A 22779-nucleotide genomic window follows, 5' to 3' on the forward strand; every position below is an offset into this window, starting at 1 on the left:
ACAAGAATTTATGAATATTAATAATATATATTTATGCAATATATTACAATATATAAATTTACATTTATAAATATTTCACAACTGAAAATTAATTCAGCTTGCATTTATTAATTTCACACGTTTATATAGATAATAATACTAATATTTCACAAAAAAATTAATTTCACACATTAACAAACACATAATAATTATAATAAATATTAAAATCAATTCAGCCGACGTTTGCTTATTTCACAAGAATCTGTTTCTTTCTATTTATTCAAAAAACTATTTCAATATATACATTTTTATTTATAAATATTTCACAAGCTGAAAATGTATTCAGCTTGCATTAATTTCACACATTCATATACATAATAATATTAATATTTCACTAAAAAAGCTACAAAAACATTCAGCTACATTTATTTATTTCAGACGTAATAATATTAATTTATATATAGTTAATTTATTTCGCATATTATTTATGCACACACATATAGTAATAAAAACAATCATAATACATAAATATTACATTTATATATATTTCACTGCTGAAAATCAATTTAGCTGACTTTTGTTTATTTCACAAGAATCCGTTTCTTTCTATTTATACAATATAATATTCCAATATATAAATTAATTTATATATATTTCACAAGCCGAAAATTAATTCAGCTTGCATTTATTTCACACGTTTATATACATAATAATATTAATATTTCACTAAATAGCTAAAAACATTCAGCTACATTTATTTATTTCAGATGTAATAATAATATAAATTTCTGTATAGTTAATTTATTTCACACATTATTTATGCACACACATATAGTAATAATAACAATACATAAATATCACATTTATATATATTTCACTGCGAAATTATTTCAGCTGACATTTGTTTATTTCACAAGAATCTGTTTTCTATTGTTTTGACTGTTGTTATGCGGTTGCTAGGGTGTTTAATGTATCATAAAAATACTTTTATTTTTGCCAGTAAACAAAGTTTAATATTACAGAGTGGTATTATGTATTTGATAACCTCTGATAATAATGCTGTATTATTTTAAGCAATTATTTTGGGCACAATGCAGTTCTCTACTCGTTCTCTCGGGACGTGACGGGACGCTCCATTGCTTTGGACATTTCCTCTTTTGCTAAACTCAAGATTGTACAATAGAGGGCAACTCGGGATTATGCAATACTGTACAATGAAACATTTCACACTTTCAATATCTCCAACTCATGCTTTCACTTCTAACTGGATGTTGTTTTAGAATTAATGTGTTAACATTCATTTTTACAAATGAATAAGTGATTCTGGGACAAACCAGTATTTTTTTTTTCCTAGAGCTCTTTCCTAGAGAGTGTTGAATAAGGGTTAATTATATTTAGTCTGACAGATGAGAGAAATGACTCTAGCCAAAGGCAAATTCAACCACATGTTCAATGAATAGTTCGACAGGTCATTATTTACTCACCTTAATGTTGTTCCAAACCTGTGTAACGTTTGTTCTTTTGTGTAAATCCAAAGGACACTCCTCTGTACCGTGAAAGTACCGTGTGGACTGAAGCTGTGGAGAACCAACACCATAAATGAACCATAAAAGTAGCTCATATGACTCTTGTTCTACATTCAATTTAGACGATAGCTTGATGTCGGCAACAGACCTCAATTTAAGTTAATATTCAATCAAAACTTAAATTCCTTCTGTCTCATGCAATTTACGCATGCACATATTGAAATGTCTTGTTGTTGTTAACTAAAATGACAATTAAAATAAATGAGGTCAAAGGTTTACATACACCTTGCAGAATCCGTAAAATGTTAATTCTAGGGGTGGGCATAGATTAATTTTTTTAATCTAGATTAAATCTTGGAATTAATCTAGATTAATCTAGATTAAAATGGCTAATTTGAATTCTGCTGAAGGCATTCAGAATATGTGTGCTACCCAAATAATGACTTAAAGTCTTTGAGAATGGATCATAAAGCTCATAAAGCTGTTCTATGATAATTTGTTGATGAAAATAAATTATGTTCAATTAGATGTACTTGTGTTTACTAACTAACTAACACTGAAATTATTTTTTCTCCCTATTAGATTGTGTTTTTTTTACGTCAACACCTACCCAACCCATTACATGTTACACCGTACTTTTATTTTGACAGGTTGCCGTGAAGTTTCTGTGTATACAGTATGATATGATGCTAGTTTTCTCAAATGAAACGGTAAAAGTGACACTCACAGCAGTTTGGGAGATTGAGTTTATCTGTTCATGTGAGATGAAAATGCCAAAAATTACCGGGAGCGTCACGTGTGTTTCAGTATGCGTGTAGTAAAAGCTGGTCTCCATTATTAATACATACAGCTAGGCAAACGGAACATATCGGATTCATATTAAAACGGTCTTTTTGCATTTCAGTTTTCACATACACTAGTCCATATCGCGATTTGAATTAAGTGACTGACCAACATTTGATTTATGAATCCAAAAAACGACGAATTTACGTGGCATTTCGCTATAGTAGATTCGGTTTTTATGAATGGAGGACGACGTGATCCCGTCTGTGTTTTGGCGGAGGAGACTTAAACGCGCGACCATATTCTACAGTCTTCGGTATACATCCGCGTTAAACTATCAAGGTGAAAGTCATCATAGCTTGCGTAGTTTAGACCCAGCTCCCAACCCAAATTTGAGAATAGATTAACGGCGATATTTTTTTTATCGCACGATAAGAGTTTCACGTTAACGCAGCACGTTAACGCCGATAACGGCCCACCACTAGTTAATTCGTTTACCAAAATAAGAGGGATCATACAAAATGCATGTTTTTTATTTAATACTGACCTGAATAAGATATTTCACATAAAAGATGTTCACATAACAGTCCACAAGAGAAAATAAGTTGAATTTATAAAAAAAGACACTGTTCAAAAGTTTACATACACTTGATTGTTAATATTGTGTTGTTACCTGAATGATCCACAGCTGTGTTTTGTTCATGAGTCCCTTGTTTGTCCTGAACAGTTAAACTGTCCACTGTCCTTCAGAAAAATCCTTCAGGTCCCACAAAGTCGTTAGTTTTCCAGCATTTTTGTGTATTTGTACCCTTTCCAACAATGAGTGTATGATTTTGAGATCCATCTTTTCACACTGAGGACAACTGAGAGACTCATATTTAACTATTACAGAAGGTTCAAACGCTCACTGATGCTTTAGAAGGAAACACGATGCATTAAGAGCCGGGGGGTGAAAACATTTTGAACTTGAAGATCGGTAAATGTAACTTATTTTGTCAACATGTAAATATCTTCTGTAGCTTCTGAAAGGCAATACAAAATTTAAAAAATAGGGTGATTGGCTGATAACTTGTCATAACACTACTTGTTTTTTTTTTTGTTACATTGTTGTTGTTTTTTTTTTACATTAAATAGGTGTTTTAATGACATTGATTGAAACTGATGTTCTAATGTAATTTAAACACAATGTTACACTTTTACTTTATAAAATGAAATAAAATGTGTTTTATCAGAAATGTCTTTATTTCACTTTGCATTTTGATTGGCCCATTTTTGATGATAAGCCGGCCCATTTTACCTGAACACGTCTATCTCAAAAAATGTGGTGCAGCTAATGTTTCAAAACCTGTATGATCTGAACAAGTATATTTTATTGCATCAATTTAACACAAAAACATTAAAAACAGTCCTTAATAATCATAAGAACACAGTTAAATGTCATACATGGGTTATTTGTTAGTGTCCCAAGCGATTAATCAAAAAGTGGCCCAATTTACTTGATGATATTTAGGCAAAATAAGAAAAATTTACATATTTTCATTCTGTTCAAAAGTTTTCACCCCCGGCTTTTAATGCATCTTTTTTTTCTGGAGAATCAGTGAGCGTTTGAAGCTTCTGTAACAGTTGCATATGAGTCCCTCAGTTGTCCTCAGTGTGAAAAGATGGATCTCAAAAACACAGTCATTGTTGGAAAGGGTTTAAATTCACATAAAATGCTGAGAAAACAGTATTTGTGGGGCCTTAAGGATTTTTCTGAAGAACAGCAGGCAGTTTAACTGTTCAGGACAAACAATGAAGAACAAAGAACAAACTGAACTGAAGAACAAACTCATGAAGAACTATCACTAAACAAAAAAAATTGGATAACAACATAGTATACAGAAAATCAAGCATATGTAAACTTTTGAACAGGGTCATTTTTATAAATTCAGCTATTATTTTCTCTTGTGTAATATATGTAAACATCTTTTATGTGAAATATCTTATTCAAGTCACTAAATAAAAACAACATGCATTTTGTATGATCCCTCTTATTTTAATCAAATAATTAACATTTTGCAGATTCTGCAAGGTGTATGTAAACTTTGACTTCTATATAAATAGATAAATATACTATAATACTAAACACTGGTTTGTTAAATAAAATTATGAAGAGTACATAAACAAGAGAGTAAATAGCCTGATATAAGAGCATATGGTTGTATAGACTCCTACTAAACTGTCAGATTTATGCTTTTTTTTTTTGTCCTTTTTTGGAATTTGACAGCTGTAGTCACTTTAGGTTTTCACTGCATTAAAAAAGAGGATGTCTGCAAAAATTCTCCTTTTGTGTTCCACAGAAGAAAGAAAAACCACACAGGTTTGAAATGTCAAAATTTTCATTACAGGATGAACCAACGCTGCAAATGCCCACAGAACTTCTCTGACGGTGTATGAATTTGTGACGAGACACCCGGCAGAAGCACTTCACGTCACGCTGACAAGCAAAAGCCACTGAGAGCCTCTTCAGAAACGAAGGTGAAGGTGAGAGGAAGTTAAATGTGACAGACTCATCATGTCACAATGAATCGCTGCCTGCCGTTTAATCAGAGACTGTGGCAATCAGCGCCGCCTCCTCTGACATTTCAGCAGATACAGTCTGTCCCACGTGCTGAAAGATGAATCTATGTGATAATTAGACTGCCCTGCTCTGCATCTCGCCCTGTAATTACCCGGAAATCTGCTGTGTGTGAGAGTCTGTGAACGAGCAGGACAGTGTTTATCGAAACACGGCTGAATGGCATTTACCTGAACATCGTGTAGACTGTTGACTGATCCGATGATTGTGCATCAGCAAAACCATCTCATATTAGGCATGTTGGTATTTTTAGTGATGTTTGCTAAAGTTTAAAATCAGAATTGCCTTGCACAAACTAAAAACAGAAAAAAAAAGAAAATTCTGTTATTAAAGGTCTGTTTACATCGAGAAAGATAACCATAAAGATGACTATAACAATACCCTGATAGCACACTGCATTTACATCCGCAAGGCATATTTTTAGAGTGTTTGTTCATCTGCAATACATCTAATAGACTATTCCTATCAGATGTCAAATAGGCGTATATTAGATGTCTTTAAGATGTTTAGATTTGGAGTGTATATAAAACTGAAAGATGTCTGTTAGATATTCGTACACAACATATGCTTTCCAGATCAAGAGATCTTTATCAGACATCTTGCAGTTGTAGGATGCAACAGGGGCTAAAGGCGCATTTGATATGTTAGAAAAACTTTCAAAACATCCGCTGGCTTTGCAGCAGTGCAAAGTCGATTCTGTGTTTACTTGATCTAATATTTGATGTTTTTGTTGTAGATTTAAGTATAGAAAATTCTGGATATATCAGATGGATTCTGATTGAATGCCTATGTTTCTGTTGTTCATCGGCTGGAAAATATACGTCTGAAAGTTATCCTTCAAATGGCGCAAATTTAAATTGCAAATTGAAATATGGTCAATGGAAACATTTAAATTTTGCAAAAACTCAGAATAAATCATTCAGTTGGTGAAATGTCTATTCGAATGTCCATTCTAAATCAAATGATCTGCGATACATGCTCCGAAGTTCTGATCTGAGTCAAATGATTTGCGAGGAGCGAATTCAGATCTGAATCAAATGATTTGCGATGCATGAATTCCAAACTGAATCAAATAATTTGCAATGCACAAATTTCCGATCTGAATCAATGGATTCATGAATTCCGATCTGTATCAAATGATTTGCAAATTCAGATCTGAATCAAATGATTTGCGATGAGTGAATTCCAAACTGAATCAAATGATTAACGATACGCAAATTCTGATCTGAATCAAATGATTTGCAATACATGAATTTCCGATCTGAATCAATTGATCAATGACTTCCGATCTGTATCAAATGATTAGCAAATTCCAATCTGAATCAAATGATTTGCGATGCGTGAATTCAGATCTGAATCAAATGTTTTGCGATGCGTGAATTCCAAACTAAATCAAATGATTAACGATACGCAAATTTCGATCTGAATCAAATGATTCGAGATGTGTGAATTCCGATCTGAATCAAATAATTTGCAATGCACAAATTTCTGATCTGAATCAATTGATTCATGATTTCCGATCTGTATCAAATGATTTGCAAATTCAGATCTGAATCAAATGATTTGCGATGTGCGAATTCATATCTGAATCAAAAGATTCACAATGTGTGAACTCCAAACTGAATCAAATGATTAACAATATGCAAATTCCGATCTGAATCAAATGATTTGCGATGCATGAATTCCAAAACTGAATCAAATTAATAACGATACGCAAATTCTGATCTGAATCAAATGATTCGAGATGTGTGAATTCCGATCTGAATCAAATAATTTGCAATGCATGAATTTCCGATCTGAATCAATTGATTAATGAATTCCGATCTGTATCAAATTATTAGCAAATTCCGATCTGAATCAATGGCTTGCGATGCACGAATTCAGATCTGAATCAAATGATTTGCAATGCATGAATTCCAAACTAAATCAAATAATTTGCAATGCACGAATTTCTGATCTGAATCAATTTATTCATAATTTCCGTTCTGTATCAAATGATTTGCAAATTCTGTTCTGAATCAAATTATCTGCGATGTGCGAATTCAGATCTGAATCAAATGATTTGCGATGCACAAATTCCGATTTGAATCACATGATTCGAGATGTGTGAATTCCAAACTGAATCAAATAATTTGCAATGCACAAATTTCCAATCTGAATCAATTGATTCATGAATTCCGATCTGTATCAAATGATTTGCAAATTCATATCTGAATCAAATGATTTGCGATGTGCGAATTCATATCTAAATCAAAAGATTTGCAATGTGTGAACTCCAAACTGAATCAAATGATTAACGATATGCAAATTCCAATCTGAATCAAATGATTTGCAATGCACAAATTTCTGATCTGAATAAACTGATTCATGATTTCCGTTCTGTATCAAATGATTTGCAAATTCTGTTCTGAATCAAATTATCTGCAATGCGCGAATTCAGATCTGAATCAAATAATTTGCGATACAGGAATTCCAATTTGAATCACATGATTCGAGATGTGTGAATTCCGATCTCAATCAAATAATTTGCAATACACAAATTTCCAATCTGAATCAATTGATTCATGAATTCCGATCTGTATCAAATGATTTGCAAATTCAGATCTGAATCAAAAGATTTGCAATACGTGAATTCCAAACTGAATCAAATGATTAACGATACGCAAATTCCGATCTGAATCAAATAATTTGCAACGCACAAATTTTCGATCTGAATCAATTGATTCATAATTTCCGTTCTGTATTAAATGATTTGTAAATTCTGTTCTGAATCAAATTATCTGCGATGCGCAAATTCAGATCTGAATCAAATGATTTGCAATGCATGAATTCCGATTTGAATCAAATAATTCAACATGCGTGAATTCTGATCTGAATGCACAAATCAAGATCTGAATCAAATGATTTGCAATGTGTGAATTTGATCTGAATCAAATGATTCGTGATGCATGCTTTCCGACCTGAATCAAATGATTCGCAATGTGTAAATTTTGATCTGAATCAAATTATTTGCGATATGCACTTCGAAGTCCAGATCTGAATCAAATGATTTGCGATATGTAAACAGGTCTTTACAATTAACAAAAAAAAAACTTTAAAAAACCCTGTATGGTCAGTTCACATCAAGAATGATAACTATAAAGATAACAATAATTACTGTGTACTAGCATCCAAAAATGCACAATAACATTCTATTTATTCTATTATTAACTCAAGCTAGACCTGCATTTACAATATTGTACCACCCAGAACAGTATAGAAACTGCTGAGCAACCACTCAGAATGACCCTAGCAACACAACACAAACTTGCTGTGTTCCTGTGATGTCACTTCCTATTCCTGGAACAGGAATTCCTTAGCAACCATTTGTTTAATAAACACTTATAAGTTGCCAGTCAGTGAACTAGCAACCGCATCATTGCAGCACACTTTGCTTGGGGAAGTACCACTCTTTGCAGCTTCACAAATGTTTCCTTACGTCTTTCCATTTACTTACTCAAAACAAAACCATTATTTTCTTCATCTAGTGATGTGTACTGTAGATAACACACTGAGCTTTGCATAATGGTTGTGGTTTTTACATGAACAAAAATTATTAATATCTGATATAAAATTTCTATTAGTTTAAATACAGCAATGCACACTGTCAAAACTTTATCTAATATTGTGAGTGTTTTATTCACAATGACTTATGTATGGCACCATCTTGTGGTCTCATGTAATAAAAAAAAAAGTAAAAAAGGGTAAAAATGTATGAAATAAATAAATGCACATTTTGATTAAAATAAATAATAAAAAATTATTACAATAAATAAATGCTAAAATAAAATAAAAATATGTCTAACATGTAAAATAAACCCAATATTTACACATGATATTTTGCACATTTATAATAATTTTTCACAGTATAAATTGGGTCTTTTTTATTTTATTTTAATTCATTTAAGTGTTTAATTATAAGGACATTTTTGTTGTCAAATGAATAATTCTGTACTATGTTGAGTCACCTACAAAGTTAGCACCATGTTTCACCATAATGAAATCAAAAAGGTTTATAAATAAGTTTAATTTAATTTTAAATGTATTTGAAAGAACTGCATGTCCTATTTTACCACTCACTCCTGGGACTTTGTGATTCAAGGCCTATGTGTTTTAAGAAAGTATTCAAGTTTAATATTTCCTTGTTTATCTGTATTGTGCATTGGAGATTTTTATCTGTATGCCTCTGAAACGTACTATAGAAGCCAATGAAAAATGATCAGAAAGTGTCCCACTTTACCTAGATTCCCCCTGCATCACACATCAGGAAAGCGTGTGTTGTTTCAGACGCCTCTGCCACAGGAAAGATAGATGAGCTCTTTATAGATGCTGTCGCAAAAGAGCATGCATGCAAGCTAAAAAGAGACGCAGCTTTTGCTGAAGTAGAAGTAGGGCAGTGAAGAAACAAACTCACGTTTATAGTTGACAGCAGTGCTCAGAATAATACAGTAGCGGCAATAAATAGACGTATTGTTTACGGCCGTTATCTAGTAAACTTCCAGGATATGATGCCAATGCACTGAAGAATGCAAACTCACACGCAATGGAATGCACAAAAGTATTAAAGCCAAGTCTTTAGCTATGTGCTATATCTTTTCTAACTGATAGTACTTACGATTTTGCTAAAATAACGATTAAAAATGGGAAAAATCCCATAGACTTATATTGACAGAATGTTCAAATGAGCCAACACTATTCAAACTCCAACTGTCAAAACTCCCAGAATCCCTTGAAACATGCTAGCAACATGCTAATCATGCTAAAACATGTTAAAAACATGCTAATCATGCTGGAAACATGTTAACATGTTAATCAAGCTAAAACATGCTAGCAACTTGTTAATCATGCTAGTAACATGCTAATCATGCGAAAACACGCTAGCAACTTGCTAAACATGCTAGAAAAATGCTAGCAACATGCTAATCAGGCTAGAAACATACTAACAACTTGCTAATCATGCTGGAAACATGCTAACATGTTAATCAAACTAAAACATGCTAACAGCTTGGTAATCAAGTTAAAGTCATGCTAACAACTTGCTAATCATACTTGAAACATGCTAACAACATGCTAATCAGGCTAGAAACATACTAACAACTTGCTAATCAAGCTAAAAACATGCTAACAACGTGGTAATCAAGTTACAGTCATGTTAACAACTTGCTAATCATACTTGAAACATGCTAGCAAAATGTTAATCAGGCTAGAAACATGCTAACATGTTAATCAAGCTAAAAACATGCTAACAGCTTGGTAATCAAGTTACAGTCATGCTAACAACTTGCTAATCATACTAGAAACATGCTAACAACATGTTAATCATGCTAAAAACATGCTAAAACATGATAGGAACTTGCTAATCATGCTGGAAACATGTTAACATGTTAATCAAGCTAAAAACATGCTAAAACATGCTAGGAACTTGCTAATCATGCTGGAAACATGTTAACATGTTAATCAAGCTAAAAACATGCTAGCAACTTGTTAATCATGCTAGTAACATGCTAATCATGCGAAAACATGCTAACAACATGCTAGGAACTTTGCTAAATATTCTAGAAAAATGCTAGCAACATGCTAATCATGCGAAAACATGCTAACAACATGCTAGCAATTTGGTAATCACATTACAATCATGATAGCAACATGCTAGCAACTTGTTATTTTAGAAACATAATAGCAACTTGTTAATCATGCTAGAAACATACTAGCAACTTGCTAATCATATTAGAAACATGTTACCTACATGCTAATCATGTTAAAAACATGGTAGCAATTTGTTATTTTAGAAACATGTTTGCAACTTGCTAATCATGCTAGAAACATGTTAACAACATGGTAATCATGCTAGAAACATGTTAACAACATGGTAATCATGCTAGAAACATGTTAGCAACATGGCAATCATGTTAGAAACATGCTAGCAACTTGTTAATAATGCTAGAAACATGCTAGCAACTTGCTAATCATGTTAGAAACATGTTAGCAAAACATGGTAATCATGCTAGAAACATGTTAGCAACATGGCAATCATGTTAGAAACATGCTAGCAACTTGCTAATAATGCTAGAAACACGCTAGCAATTTGTTAATCATGCTAGAAACATGTTAGCAACATGGTAATCATGCTAGCAACTTGCTAATAATGCTAGAAACATGCTAGCAACTTGCTAATCATGCTAGAAACATGTTAGCAACATGGCAATCATGTTAGAAACATGCTAGCAACTTGTTAATCATGCTAGTAATATGCTAGCAACTTGCTAATCATGGTAGGAACATGTTAGCAACATGCTTATCATACTAGAAACATGCTAGCAACTTTCTAATCATGCTAGTAACAGGTTACCAACATGCTAATCATACTAGAAACATGCTAGCAACTTGCTAATCACGCTAACAACATGTTAGTAACTTGTTAATCATGCTAGTAACAAACTAATCATGATAGAAACGTGTTAACAACATGTTAGTAACTTGCTATCTATCTATCTATCTATCTATCTATCTATCTATCTATCTATCTATCTATCTATCTATCTATCTATCTATCTATCTATCTATCTATCAACTTTAAGCTTTTATAACTACTATAAACTTCACACTGTTTCAGACTGAAAACAGTCAAACTTAAAACTTTTAAATCTTGTATACTTTCTGGTCCAGCTTTCTCAAGCCAACTAAAAGTTTGTGTTGACAAACTTTTTTATCTAGTTTAAAGAATGTGTGTCTTAATGAGTAAGCAAACTGCATCCTGCCATCTTTGATCATGGAAAGAATTGAGAGAATACCTTCTTGAGTTATTTGAGCTGTAAATACACCCACATGCAGCTCGACTGTCCTCTAAAAGTAGGCACAGACACAATCAATCAGGTGAATAACAAAACTGTGACATTCAAGTATAATAACAGACAGAGAGATAATACATTTTGATGGCCAACCATTTAAAATCTACTTCAGTAATACCAAATATTCAGATCATATGTGTTAAAGTATATGAATTATTAGCCATTATAAACAGAACTCATAAAATAAGTGATTCTAAATCCAACCTGTGCCGCCAAACACTGTTCCAGGAATAGGAAGTGACATCACAGGAACACAGCAAGTTTGTGTTGGTCTGTCTAATGAGAAGGCAGGTTAAAAAGCAAGCAATGCATATTGAGTGCCGTGTACAAATAAACAGTATTAATGCATAATGCATAGTTCAGGATCGAGGAATAAAGAATGGATGCATAATTTGAGTTTTAATGAATTTAAGAGTCTGAATATAAGGAAATTTTAGTTTCAAATGACTTATTCTGTACTATGTTCCGTCACCTACAAAGTGTACACCATGCTAATTTGCTCTAAAAGGTATAGTTCACCTAAAAATGTCAATTCTATTATGATTTACTCACCTTTATGTCTTTACAAACATAAATGTAATCTAGTAATCTTCCAGGATATGATGCCAATGCACTAAAGAATGCAAACTCACATGCAATGCACAAAAAAGTGAGAAAGTATGTTAGACTTGTTTAGTTAAAGAACATTAAAGAACATTTGTTAGCATTACCATTCATCTTGGGGCAAATGCAGCTCTTTAAGTAAGCAAAACCTACATTCTGCTGACTCTGCTCATGGAAAATATTGAGATGATATATGAGTCAATCATTTGAGCTGTAAATACACCCACACGCAACTCGACCATCCTCTAGAAATAGACACAGACACAATTAACCAGGTGCATAACATAACTGCGACATTCAAGTGTAATAACAGACAGAGAGATAATAAATTCTGATGACCAAGTTAGGAAACTTGATGCAACCATTTAAAATCTGCTTCAGTGATACCAAATACTCAGATTTAGATTAATTATTAGCCATTATATACAAAAAAAGGTGATTTTAAAGGATTAGTTCACTTCCAAAACAAACATTTAAAGATTTACTCACCCCTTTGTCATCCAAAATGTTCATGCCTTTCTTTCTTCAGTTGTAAAGAAACTGAGGAAAACATTTCAGGAATTATCTCCATATAGTGGACTTCAATGGTGCCCCTAAGTTTGAACCAAAATGCAGTTTAAATGCAGGGGTCAACTGGCTCTAAACGATCCCAGCCGAGGAAGAAGGGTCTTATCTAGTAAAACAAATTGACAATTTCTATACTTTTTTCCTCAAATGCGTAGGCTGTGTAATTCGGGTCAATACAATTAGGGTATGTCGAAAAACTCCCATCTCATTTTCTTCTTCAACTTCAAAATCATCCTACATCGCTGTTTTACCTTTTTTTTAAGAACGTTTGACCTTCTTTGCATGTTCACTTTGTAAACACTGGGTCGGTACTTCTGAGTTTTTAGACATAGCCTAACAGCCTTGAACTGTAAAAAACAGAGTTCACAAACATGAGGTTAAAAAGTATAGAAACTGACCAAATGCACAGAGCATTCTTTAGACTTTCTGCATAATAATAAGCAGCTCATAAACTTCTGCTGAAGCTCATTTTATATGTGCTGTATATAGGTGGACGCTCTTGACACTCCTCTACTGCCTCGTTCTTATCAGAAACTGAGAAAAATAATAAGTGCAACATCGTAAATAATGATAACGGCATGAACATTCAGTTTCATGTTATTTAACAACATATCATTTAAATGCCGAGCCTGTAATCCCAGGAGAGTACCTGCATAGTTGAACATTTAAATGCTGACAGAAAAACACTATCATAACGTGTTTAGGCTAACGTTAGCTAGCTAGCTATACTTCTCTTCAAGGACATCTTAATCGTATTCTTGATAATCAGTAACTTGACTTCATAGTCATGAACACATTTTTTAAAAACTTGAAATATTTTAAAGCCTTTATTAATTTTTAACTCCACAGCTGTGCAATAAAATTCACTTCAAAGATTCATTTTTCATTCATAAAGACGACATGAAAAAATGCCTTTTCACGGAAAACAATGTCTTTTTAAGATGAAAATGACATGAAATTACCCATATGACCAGAAGATGTCAGCAGAGGATCAATCATTGGCTGCAGCTGCCATTTCAACTCTTTAGTTTTTTTTTTCAAGACATCTTGCTTTTCGATTTATTATAATATTACTATTATAATAAATTGTAGTACTTTCACTGCACTGAAGTATATAGTATAGCAAGAGCAGAAAGTCATTAAAATAAATAAATAAGCTCAGACACAAAGTCTATAAGGGGGAATTATTTAAATACTTATATAGTTCACTACAAATTAAATAAGTAAAATATTAATGGTATAAGAATTTAATAATGCACTCAATATGAATTTTAAATATTTTATAATTTAATACCTATATCTTTTAAGGTTTATCTTAAACTGTAAAAGCTATTAAATAGCCAATATTTAACCAACTCAAACTTGTTACTGCTGTAGTTTTGTTACTCTGAATTTAGTCTGAATCATTTAATGCACAGCTGTTTTTTGACAACAGATTGTCAGATGTTTTGTCCGGTTATTACTGTTAATCATAGCAATGACTAGTGCATATTTAGCCAATTTACTTGATTATTTAGCCAATTTTAAACTTGCGTTTGTCATTCTTGACGTTTGGTCCTCTTAGACAAACAAAACTTTTCTTCGATTGTGAATGGATTATGTAGAGAAGACAAGCAAAGTACACTATTACGGCACACTACAGTTGACCAGAAATGACTTAGCTGGCTTGTCTAAACAAGAAAGTAATCTGTGCATATGGTCAATTGTCAGTTCGTTTCAAAAAGACTGATCATTTTGCTAGATAAACCTAGAAGACCCTTCTTCCTCAGCTGGGATTGTGTAGAGCCCTTTAAGCTGTGCCTTCAAACACTGTTCCAAGAACAGGAAGTGACATCACAGGATGCACAGAAAGTTTGTGTTGGTCTGTCTAATGAGAAGGCGAGTTAAAAAGCAAGCAGTGCATATTGAGAGCTGTGTAGAAAACAAACAGCATTAATGCATAATGCATGAGTAGTTCAGGACGTAGGAATAAAGAACGGATGCAAAATTTGTATTAGTTTTTTTTTTATTAAGAAAGTTTGTTTTACAAAGTTGTTGTATTGATTATATTTGTTGCATTGCTGTTAATAAATGCTGCATATTAGTTCAAAAGTTAGATGTACAGTTCAGACGAAATTGCTTTTGGCACTGTAATTTGTTCACTCAAGCTATTCATTTCATTGCCGCTGGAAAGGTTTACTTAAACGAGTCGTGCAATCAGCATGCAAGCTTGATTTTTATTCTGGAACTGCTCCATTTCTGTCTGTTTGTAAGGCATTGGCTCATGGTGGTGCATTAGAATTACAGTGCCTTGCAAAAGTATTCACACCACTTCATTTTTTCCCACATTTTGTTTTGTTGCAGCATTATGTTAAACTGCTTTAAATTACTTTTTTTCCACATCAGTCTACATCTCATTCACCATAATGACAAAGCACAAAACAGGTTTGTAACAACTTTGCAAATTTATTAGAAATAAAAAACTGAAAAGATCCCGTTGCACACTGGGACACACGAAATTTAGCTCCGGAGCATTCATATTGCTTCTAGATGTTACTACACTTGGAGTGGAGTTAAACTGTGGCAAATTCATTTGAATGAGTCTGATTTAGAAAGGCACACACCTCTCAGAAAAGGTCTAACAGCTGAAAATGCATTTTAGAGCAAAAACCAAGTCCTGAGGTCAAGATAACTGCCTGTAGAGCTCAGAGACAGACTTGCGTTAAGGCAATGATCTAGGGAAGAGTTCAGAAAAAAATCTGCTGCATTGAAGGTTCACAGAAGCATGTAGCCTCCATTATCCATAATGGAAGACGATTGGAATAATTAGGACTCTAGAAAATGTCTGCCAGCCCCCATCCAAGCTGACAGAGCTTGAGAGGTGAAAAGGTGAGGCAAATGCAGATGTGCAAAGCTTGTCACATCATACCCCAAAAGACTTGAGGCTGTAAAGGTGCTTCAACTGTGTACTTAAGTGTATGAAGAGTTATGCAATGTACTTATTTCAGTGTTTTATTTTTAATAAATTTGTAAAATTTGCAAATCTGTTTTTTGCTATGGTGTATGGAGTGTAAATTGATGTGGGGAAAAACTAATTTAAAGCAGTTTAACATAATGCTGCAACAAAACAAAATGTGACAAAAATGCAAGGCACTGTATATTAATTAGCTTTTTTACTAAATGATATGCATTGATGATGCATACGCAGGCGGATTGAGTGAAGCAAAAACTGGCTTGAAATGTCAGCGGATACTGTCGTCAGTGCTCTGCGTTCGCTCCTCTGGTTTCCCACCATTGAATAAAGAACAGTAGAGAGCCGAGCGGCAGCAAGGAAGGAGCAAACGCCTCCCCAGCCCCTGCAACACGTTCTTGAAAGTGGATCTGAGTGCCGAAGAAGAGAAGTAGAATATGAAAGGGTCGAGACATGCATTCAGCGTGCTCGTGAGTAAAGCAGGTTGTCTCCATTCAGAGCTTTGGCCGCTTAGAAATCCCTCCAGGTGTGAGATGTTGAAGGGCATGAAACAGATAACAAATACTAGAAGCGTGCCCAACGCCATCCCGATGGCTCTACGCCGCTTCTTGGCGTTGACGTTGGATAGTCTGGAAAGTATGCAGATGCATTGGATGTAGCAGAAGGAGCAGATGAGGAAAGGGATGTAGAAGAAGACAATAGAAAGCTCCATGCGAAACGGCAGGAGGATCTTGAGCTGTTCGTCACTGAATTCTTCATAACAGCTGTTACGTTTGGATGGATCTGTGGTGTTGGGATGGAAATAGTTGTAGTACTGCATGATGTAGATGATACTGCAGTGCATCATTGACACCATCGCGAATATGAAGCAGGCTATTATAGCACTTCTGGGATTGCGCTTGAGCTTGTATTTAATAGGGAAGGCTACACCAAGGTAGCGCTCCACGCTGATGGCCGTCAGGTGAAGGCTGCTGTTGGCGATGACCGAGTAGAAGATGAATTCTGACAGCGGGCAGAGGAAGTAAGACATCGTCCATTTCTTGTTGGCCACTTCCACCATGCGAAACGGCAGGAAAAGGAGGAAGATCAGGTCAGAGATGGTTAAACTGAATAACAGCACGTCCATTGGGGTAGAGCGCTGGCGGATCTTCTGCAAGAAGGCGTAGAAAGCCAAGAGGTTGGCGGGAAGGCCTGTGATCAACGTGAATCCGTAGACCCCTAACACCACTTTCCTGAAACCATCTGTCCACACCATTGTCACTAGATGCCACGAATGCTCTGTAAAGACAGAGAAATTAGAAAATGCGGTATTTTCATGTTAAGTGTCATGTTGTTTACTATGGAAGCCTATTTCCTACACATAACAATTTGAGATGGTAAATTTGAGATTACATAAAATCGAAAGGTCCAAAAGTCTATTTGAATTACAAGACAATTAATTATGAGATAAAAAAGTCATTAAAATAAAATAAAAGTCAGTCATGACAAGAAAAAATGATTATAAGAAAAAGTTGAAATTCTGATAAACAGTCAATGAGGAAAAAAGTTAAAATGATGACATACTAAGTCATAATTATGAGATTAAATTTTATGAGATAAGTCAATTGTGAGATAAAAACCATAAGTTATAGTTATGACAAAAATTGGATTTTTAGAAAAAGTTGAAACCTAAACTGTAATAATTATGAAATAAAAATAAAAAAAGTTAAAATTATGACATACTAATTCAAAATGTCTATGACTTTATTTAAAGTCTATGACATAAAGTAAATTATGAGATAAAAATGTTAAATAATGATATACAAAGTCATAATTATGGGATAAAACATAATTATGATATAGTAAGATATAATTATGAAAAAGTCAAAATTATGGCATGCTAAGTCATAATGAGATAAAAGGTGAAATTCAGATAAAATGATAATGACAAAACTCATAATTATGAGATAAAGCATAATTATAACAATATGTAAATTATGAGATATGAGTTGAAATTTACATACAAAGTCATAATTATGACAAAAGTCATAAGATAAAAATCTAAATTTGTAAGGTCAGTTTAAACTTCTTACTTAATATTTTTGATTTGCCAAAGCATTACTTTTTTTCTATGGGCCTCCATAGTTGTCTGGAATCCACTACGCGATTTTTGCCCCGATTTTCCACCAGTTTACAGTCTGGAGAAGTTGAGGCTAGTTGCTGAAAGTCAGATTCCATAGAAAATCGCATAGTGTAGGATGGTCACAAACTCAGATTTTTTTTGGCTTCAGACTTTGATTCCATCCAGTCGGAGGATATCAAACATGTTTGATATTTTCAGCTGATTTTAGAACGCATATTGTTTTCATTTGTTATGAACGTTGTGTCTCCCAGCAACAAGGTGATAGACAAAATACTCATTCCAGTCCTTAACAAACAAATGTAGGGTAAAGATATGTTACTCATCCGAGCTAAATGAGAGTCAGTAACTGATGGCCCTCAAGCAAGAGCAATACACGCTACACTCATGAATTCAAAGTGTCTCGTGTCACACTTAAGTAGCGTGGTTAACTGATGCACATTGAGGTTCTGCCACCCTTGTCTCTCAGTAAAAACCAAAAACATTATTTATACATGACAGGAAGCTGATAAGCATCTCCTTAATACTAAAAACTGACAAGCAATGGTTTATCATAAACTTAACCACTGTTTTATTGTCTTTAATATCAGTATTGTTTTATGAGGAGTTCTTCTTATTAATGGAATTGTCCTCTACATGCACTAATATCTAATCGAGCATTTTGACACAACGAAGCTTTAGGGTAGTAAAGAAACCTATTTTTTGGAAAGTAGGTCACATATTAATGCTAATAAAAACAGTTCAATACAGATGGGACTATTTGATAAATATGCATCTACTGTATGCTTGAAATAATAAAAAAAAAAAGCATGCAGTACGTTTAGAAAAGGCTCAAATCATCTCAGGAAATGCATGTGTTGTCACACATTCAGGTGGTAATACTAAGAAGAAAAAAATCATACCGCAACGCACAGAGATCAAAAAGCATGATTTTTAAACCATTTGGAATATCTATGATATTGTCCTTTTTGATAAAGTAGTTATAATGTAAAGCTAAAAATAATTTCCCTAGACAATGAATTCAGCTGCATCTGTTCATATGTATATATGAATGTGAGATGTGACACTTGTTAAAGGGTAACACCAGCAAATTATATGTACAAGTAGGTGCTTGTAGATCTAGCTACTTCTCACTGAAAGACATTAACCAACACTTGTAATGTGCGTGTGTGTATATATATATATATATAGATATATATATATGCATACATACTGTACATGCAATGTTAACTAGCAACATCTGTTTCAGAACAATTTCATTTTTAGATATACAAATACATGTGTAAATTTAAAGAAATGTTTAATTCTCACAAGCTCTAAAAAATATTTTATTTTGGGTTTTTTTTCTGTGTAAATATTTAATGCATACTATTTAGTTATTTGAGGAACCCACATTTATAAATTAGATTTTTATGAGTATGTAATTTTCTATATTTCTATGTTTTCTCTGTAGCCAATAGATCAGAAAAAAAATCAAAAAAGTTTAACTGTTAAAGCATAGGCATCTTCAAAGAAATCATCATCACAAGTCAATATAACAAACACAGTAGTAGCAAAATATTACCTTACTATACCTTAATAAATCAGTCCAGTGGTGAGAATTCAGAAGTGGTAATGGGACGCTTGTAGAGCCTTTAAAGCTTTTTCTCATGATGTCACTTTGACACACGCTGCACCTACGATGACAAAACAGGAAAGCAACACATTTTTTTATTTACTGAAAGAGGTGAATTTGTTTTCCGAACAGCAAGGAACAGTTTTTTGTGCATTGCATGTCTATAAATGCATACACATTGAACTTATAAAATTGAATCCATGCTTGCAGTTACTAGAAAGCTTTTTCTTAAAGTCAAATGCGGAAGTCTCTTGAGACTTCAGTAGTGCTCCATTACTTCAGTTGTACATTCATTTCTGTGTCTACAGTCGTGACCAAAAGTTTTGAGAATGACACAAATATTAGTTTTCACAAAGTTTGCTGCTAAACTGCTTTTAGATCTTTGTTTCAGTTGTTTCTGTGATGTACTGAAATATAATTACAAGCACTTCATATGTTTCAAAGGCTTTTATCGACAATTACATGACATTTATGCAAAGAGTCAGTATTTGCAGTGTTGGCCCTTCTTTTTCAGGACCTCTGCAATTCAACTGGGCATGCTCTCAATCAACTTCTGGGCCAAATCCTGACTGATAGCAACCCATTCTTTCATAATCACTTCTTGGAGTTTGTCAGAATTAGCCTCTTGAGGATTGACCACAAGTTTTAAGATTTGGGGAGTTTCCAGGCCATGGACCCAAAATATCAACGTTTTGGTCCCCGAGCCACTTTTGCCTTATGGCACGGTGCTCCATCGTGCTGGAAAATGCATTGTTCTTCACCAAACTGTTGTTGGATTGTTGGAAGAAGTTGCTGTTGGAGGGTGTTTTGGTACCATTCTTTATTCATGGCTGTGTTTTGGGCAAAACTGTGAGTGAGCCCATTCCCTTGAAGCAACCCCACACATGAATGGTCTCAGGATGCTTTACTGTTGGCATGACACAGGACTGATGGTAGCGCTCACCTTTTCTTCTCCGGACAAGCCTTTTTCCAGATGCCCCAAACAATCGGAAAGAATATGACTTTGCCCCAGTCCTCAGCAGTCCATTCGCCATACTTTTTGCAGAAGATCAATCTGTCCCTGATGTTTTTTTTTTGGAGAGAAGTGGCTTCTTTGCTGCCCTTCTTGACACCAGGCCATCTTCCAAAAGTCTTGGCCTCACTGTGCGTTCAGATGCGCTCACACCTGCCTGCTGCCATTCCTGAGCAAGCTCTGCACTGGTGGCACTCCGATCCCGCAGCTGAATCCTCTTCAGGAGACGATCCTGGCGCTTGCTGGACTTTCTTGGACGCCCTGCAGCCTTCTTAACAATGCAGTGGAAAGTTTTTTTCGGGATTAAGTTAATTTTCATGGCAAATAAGGACTATGCAATTCATCTGATCATTCTTCATAACATTCTGGAGTATATGCAAATTGCTATTATAAAAACTTAAGCAGCAACTTTTCCAATATACAATATTTATGTAATTCTCAAAACTTTTGGCCACAACTGTACAGTGAGGAAAAAAAGGATTTGATCTCCTACTGATTTTCCACTATCAAAGAAATGATCAGTCTGCAATTTTAATGGCAGGTTTATTTGAACAGTGAGAGGTAGAATAACAACAAAAACAATCCAGAAAAACACATTTCAAAAGTGAAATAAGTATCTGACCCCTTCGCAAAACATGACTTTGTTGGCAATCACAGAGGTCAGACATTTCTGGTAATTGGCCACCAGGTTTGTACACATCTCAGGAGGGATTTGTCCCACTCTTCTTTGCAGATCCTCTCCAAGTCATTAAGGTGTCAAGGCTGATGTTTGGCAACTCAAACTTTCAGCTCCCTCCATAGATTTTCTATGGGATTAAGGTCTGGAGACTGGCTAGGCCACACAGGACCTTAATGTGCTTCTTCTTGAGCCAGTCCTTTGTTGCCTTGGCTGTGTGTTTTGGGTCATACCCATCCATGACCCATTTTCAATGCCCTGGCTGGCTTTAATGCCCTGGCCCTGAAGGTGCATGGCCCCGTCCATCGTACCTTTGATATGGTGTAAAAAACCCCAAAAAGCACATTTCCACCTCCATGTTTGACGGTGGGGATGGTGTTCTTGGGGTCTAGGCAGCATTCCTCCTCCTCCCAATGTGGCAAGTTGAGTTGGTGCCAAAGAGCTCGATATTGGTCTCATCTGACCAAAACACTTTCACCCAGTTCTCCTCTGAATCATTCAGATGTTCACTGGTAAACTTCAGACGGGCCTGTACATGTGCTGTCTTGAGCAGGGGGACCTTGCAGGTGCTGCAGGATTAGTGTGTTACCAATTGTTTTCTTGATGACTATGGTCCCAGCTGCCTTGAGATCATTGACAAGATCCTCCTGTGTAGTTCTGGGCTGATTCCTCTCCATTCATATGATCATTGAAGCTCCATGAGGTAAGATCTTGTATGGAGCCCCAGACTAAGGCAGATCCAACGCTCTCCATAGACTTTCTATTGAAGGACGCTGTCTCCTTGTCATTTCTGACTTTTAACAAAAAAAAGAACAATGTCAAAAAGCTGCTATGAGACAAGGGGCCTCATTTATAAAACTTTCTTACGCACTGATTTGATCTTAGAGTGTTCGTACGATCAAATCCACGTCAAAGTACAGATTTATAAAAACCGTCTTTGATGTGGAAAAGTACTTATCTCCACGTCAGATTCCAGCTTGGCGTACGACCGTTTCCTTGTGGTAATGCCTGGTATTGCAGATAGTTCAGCCTCACTATAATTTGATTTCTTGCGCTCCTTTTTACTTGCCATTGTCACAGAGTTTTTGCTTTAGGAATGAGCTCATTTTATATGTTAATTAATTAAGCAGGGGCGTTTCGACGGCGGAACATTCAGCTGCACACAATTCCACGATCATTTGTGATTTATAACCGAATGACTGGCGTATGCATGGATTTCGTGGTACGTTCGTTTTCTCTGAATCGCTCTTACGTTCAAATCAGAAAAGTTCTTAGATAAAATCAAGGATGGTTTCTACGCAAGTCTTTATAAATGAGGCCCAAGGTATACAGTTAACAAGCTAAACAAAAAAAAAAAACTACCATATTTTAAGCTGTCAACCTAAAAAAACAAGCATTTAAGGACACAAATAGTTGTAGATGTCAGGGTATTTCACATTGGGCCA

General features: G+C 34.6%; 1 protein-coding gene across 1 annotated transcript; it reads right to left on the reverse strand.

The window, feature by feature from the left end:
- Window positions 1-16183: 16183 nt before the first annotated feature.
- Window positions 16184-17167, reverse strand: LOC141342980 (free fatty acid receptor 3). The gene has a single exon (XM_073847572.1). The coding sequence runs from the start codon at window positions 17165-17167 to the stop codon at window positions 16184-16186; it is 984 nt and encodes a 327-aa protein (XP_073703673.1).
- Window positions 17168-22779: the final 5612 nt, after the last annotated feature.

The sequence above is a fragment of the Garra rufa genome, chromosome 9 (genome assembly GCF_049309525.1).
Source record: "Garra rufa chromosome 9, GarRuf1.0, whole genome shotgun sequence".
In the NCBI taxonomy this organism is placed as follows: Eukaryota; Metazoa; Chordata; class Actinopteri; order Cypriniformes; family Cyprinidae; genus Garra; species Garra rufa.